The sequence below is a fragment of the Dipodomys merriami genome, unplaced genomic scaffold (genome assembly GCF_024711535.1).
Source record: "Dipodomys merriami isolate MVZ:Mamm:240054 unplaced genomic scaffold, mDipMer1.0.p SCAF_25, whole genome shotgun sequence".
In the NCBI taxonomy this organism is placed as follows: domain Eukaryota; kingdom Metazoa; phylum Chordata; class Mammalia; order Rodentia; family Heteromyidae; genus Dipodomys; species Dipodomys merriami.
In genome coordinates, this window is record NW_027203937.1 from 19,673,400 (window position 1) to 19,677,909 (window position 4,510).

The following is a 4,510-nucleotide window of genomic DNA, read 5'->3' on the forward strand; positions in this document are numbered from 1 at the left end:
GGAGTGGTCATTAACAAGCAGTTACATATTAGAACCCAAACCATAGTATTGCTGTATTTTACCACAAATGTTCATTCTAAATAACAAACCAGCTTACTGAAAGTATCTGTAGGTAGAAAAAGATATTCACATATGCACTAATAAGTAATAGATATAAGATATAAACATAAACAACTAAGCAATCAATACAGTTTCAAGGACAAGGTGGAAACTATCTCAGTACACCATAGTTTCCAATAACAGATTCCCAAGACATACATTGTATTTAAACAGTTCAGGTTTCAGAGGGTATTTTTACTTAGGAAGAAGAAACTCACAACTCGGTCCCGAATCTGCTTCGTTTTGACACCGTACACAATGGGATTGACTGTAGGGGGCACAAGGAGGTACACACTTGCAAAGATTATGTGGACACTAGGGGAAACGTTCTTACCAATACGATGAGTTAAGAAGCTGAACAGTGGAGGTGTGTAGAAGACAAGAATGGTACAGACGTGGGCAACACAGGTGCCCAGAGCTTTTGAGCGGGAGTTCTGAGAAGACAGACGGAAGACAGCTTGCAGGATTTTTACATAGGATGTGGCTATCAGTCCTAGGTCCAATGTCATGACTGAAAGGGCCACAAACATCCCATACACTCTGTTAACATGGGTATTGGCACTGGCTAGCTTTACCACAGCCATGTGTTCGCAGTAGGCATGATCAATGACATATTTCAGACAGTAAGGCAGCCTTTTAATGAGAAGAGGACATGGTAAAACCATCACCGTAGCTCGGGCCACACCAACAAGACCAATTTTAATCACCATTGATGTTGTCAGAATAGTTGTATACTGCAGCGGGATGCAAATGGCTACATAGCGATCAAAAGCCATGGCAACCAAGATGCTTGACTCAATAATGCAAAGCGTGTGGATAAAATACATTTGCATTAGGCAGACATCAAAATCAATCCAGTGTGCATCAAACCAGAAGATTGCAAGCATCTTGAGAGCTGGGGAAATGACAAGGACCATGTCATTCATGGCCAGCATGCAAAGGAAGAAATACATGGGCTGGTGGAGGCTTGGTTCTAGCTTAACAGTAGTAATGATCATGGTGTTCCCCAACAAGGTCAGGGCCAAGAGCAGGCAGACAGGAATGCCAATCCAGCTGTGAAACTCTTGCAATCCAGGAATACCAATCAGGAAGAAAGAGGAAATGGGGTGATGTGTGGCATTTTCTGCCATGTTTAAGAAATACATATTATGACGTAGCCATAATAGTCACCTATGGATGTAAGACAACATTACAATACTACAAACAAATGAGAGACTCCACCAAGAGACTGATTACAGAATAGACACAGGGTAGACACAAGATCCCCCAAATAAATCAGTTCTTTTTTTCTACTTAATTTTAAAAAAGTTTTCCTTATTCATTATTCTTATTTTAGTCTTTTATTATTCTTTCTTTTCTCTTTTCCTTTTGGTGCCTTTCCTTTTTTTGCTTTACTTAATTGCTCTTGTTCATCCCCAGATACATACCTGTCTTTGATTATTAGGCCTTATACTTCATTGTGTGTATACTTAATTCAGACATCATTTACTTAATTTGCAATTTCACAACATTAGTTCCTTTAATTGTAGTATTATTTCTTTATACTTATATAATTTTAATATATATTTTTTATTGTAAAGGTACTGTACAAAAGTGTTACAGTTACGTGAATAAGGTAATGAGTACATTTCCTATGGAGCACTGTTACCCACTCCTTTGTTTTCCCCTACCATCCCTTCCCTCCCACCTCCTCAACTTTCTCCCCCCCCCATCCGAAGCTGTAAAGTTCATTTGCAATATAGTGTCTTGTACATCTCATTGTTAACAGTGGATCAACCTGTACCCTTATTTCAGTATTTTGGTATTTCCCTTCCCCTCCCCAAATTAGAAAAATGTATATACAAGATGCAGGGCACCAGAATCAAATACAGGGAAAACAGGGGTTATACCATGGGGGAAGAACATACAAAAGAAACAAAAAAAATTGCACAGTATATTATATACTTATATAATTTTTTAATTTTTTATTTCTTTTACTATTTTCCTTTCTCTAACTTATTTCTCCTTTCTTTCTCTCCTTTTCCTCTCACTTAATTTAGGTCTTAATTATCTTCCCTTTCTCCCTTTCCCTCCCTACATTCTTCTAATCTTATTTTCTCCTCAAAATTCTCCCTATACCTATTAATTTCTGGTTCTCCCAACTCCTTCTTTGATTTTCTTAGTTCATGGATCTCTAGTGGTTTGTTGTTGAACTAGATTGTATCTGTACTACTTTTGACTACATCAAAAGTCTGTGCAACTACAGGGCTCTGTTGTTGATGCTTGACTTAAAATAGTGTTCTAGCACAGAATTGGGTTTGCTTTAATACCCAAATGGGCAGAACAAGCCAGAAAAACACAAGAAAAATGGCAAGTCTAGGAACCTCAACTTCCTTCATGATGATCAGGCAATAGAACAGGTAATGCATAATCCAGAGGAGAGTTCACAAAATGCTCTACAGACACTACTGGTAAACATGAAAGGATTGAAAGCCCACAAAAGCCTCTGTGTGAGTGTGACAGGGCAATGCATGAGTATGATGAGGCTAATCAAAGATTAATAGAGGAACTGTATAAACATGATGAGAATAACCAAAGATTAATAGAGGGATTCATTGAATCCGCAAACAGAAAGCCGTAGGAATCTATGGAGGTCACAAATGGAAAGTTGAATGATTTCCAACAGAAGGAAAGGGAGTCCAATGAAAATATAACAACCCAACTAAGGGATTTGAGTGTGAACACTGAAAGCCAAATCAAGGAGGTAATGAAGTCCATACAAGACCTAAAACAAAAGATCTGACAAAGAAATTAAGCCATCAAATCTGACCAATTGGAAGGAAAGGAAATGAAAAACAAAGTAGAGAGTCTTGACATTAGGTTAGACCATGCAGAAGATTGAATCTCTGGGATTGAAGTTAGCCTAGACATGATAGAGAGAGAATAGACAAGTATTCAAGAGAAATCCAAGAAATATGATAAATCCATCCAACAGAGAGAAGGCTAATGGGCATACAGGAGGGAGCTAAAGGTCTAGGAAACTTATTTAACAGAATCCTAGCAGGGAACTTGCAAACATACAAAAAGATAGGTCCATTCAGATATAAGAAGCCTTTAGGGCTCTCTGCTCTTTTCTAGCTCTTTTATCTCTCTTTCCTCTCTCTTTCCCAGCTCTCTCTCTTTCCCAGGCCTTTCCCAGCCATGTGGAGTGCCAACCTTGCCTGGTCCCAGCAGCTCTACTGAATAAACCTACTCCTTACCTGAATACCACGTGCGCGGTGTGGTTCTTAGCTACCTCTTTTAAAAAAAAAAAAAACAATAAAAAAAGAAGCCTTTAGAACCCCAAATAGACCAGACTGGAACATGACATCCTACCATCAGATTATAATCCACACAGGATCAATAGAGACCAAGGAAAGGATCCTTAAAATTGTCAGGAAGAAAAGATGAATCATCTATGAAGAAAAATCAATCCGAATAATGAAGGAAAACCAGTCAGAATAACTACCAATTTTTCAGCAGGGACTATGAAAACAAGAAGAGCCTGGAATGATGTATGCCATGCACAAAAGACAAACAACTATCAACCAAGAATACTGTACCCAGATAAACTCTCCTTCATAACAGGGGGACATATAAAAACCTTCCACAACAAAGAAACATTGAAACATATCTCTACCAAACCAGCCCTACAAGATACTTAAAAATGTCCAACACATAGAAAACTAACAAGAGCAAGTTAAGTGCCAAGAAATGGCACCCAGAGAATCAGATAATCATACTAAGAACCAGTTGGCACAGTCCCTAAGAAGGTAGATAACATGGCAGGAACTAACAAACACCTCTCAATCCTAACTCTCAGTATTAATATACCTAATTCTCCAATTAAGTGATACAGATTGTCTAGTTGGATCAAAAAGCAAGATCCTTCTATAAGCTGCCTTCAAGAGACGCACCTTGCCCACAAAAACAAACATGTTCTGAAATTGAAAGGCTGAAACAAAAGCTACCAAGCAAATGATCCCAATAAACAGGCAGATAAAATCAGATAAAATAGACTTCAAATTAAAATTAGCAAGCAGAGATAAAGGACATTACATACCAACAAATGGATCTCTTCTACAGAAGGATATAACAATTCTAAATATTTATCCATCAAATACTAGAGCACCCAAATTTATCCAAGAAACACTACTCTCCCTCAAATCTCACATAGATCCAAAGACAGTAATTGTTGGGGACTTTAACACAGCACTCTCCCTGATGGATAGATCAACCCAGCAAAAACTCAACAGAGAAACCTTGGATCTAAACAAAAACATAGGTCAACTAAACTTAATAGACATCTACAGAATATTTCACCCAGCAGTATCAGAATAACCATTCTTCTCAGCAGCAAACATAACATTCCCCAAAATAGACTATATTTTAG

General features: G+C 37.9%; 1 protein-coding gene across 1 annotated transcript; it reads right to left on the reverse strand.

Annotated features, from left to right (window-relative positions):
• Positions 1–281: 281 nt before the first annotated feature.
• On the reverse strand, positions 282–1,229 carry LOC138836588 (olfactory receptor 52P1-like). The gene has a single exon (XM_070035364.1). It carries the CDS (start codon positions 1,227–1,229, stop codon positions 282–284), a length of 948 nt encoding a protein of 315 aa, XP_069891465.1.
• Positions 1,230–4,510: the final 3,281 nt, after the last annotated feature.

Excerpts from the sequence above, each read along its gene's own strand:
- LOC138836588 (XM_070035364.1), bottom strand. The coding sequence starts at position 1,229 with ATGGCAGAAAATGCCACACATCACCCCATTTCCTCTTTCTTCCTGATT.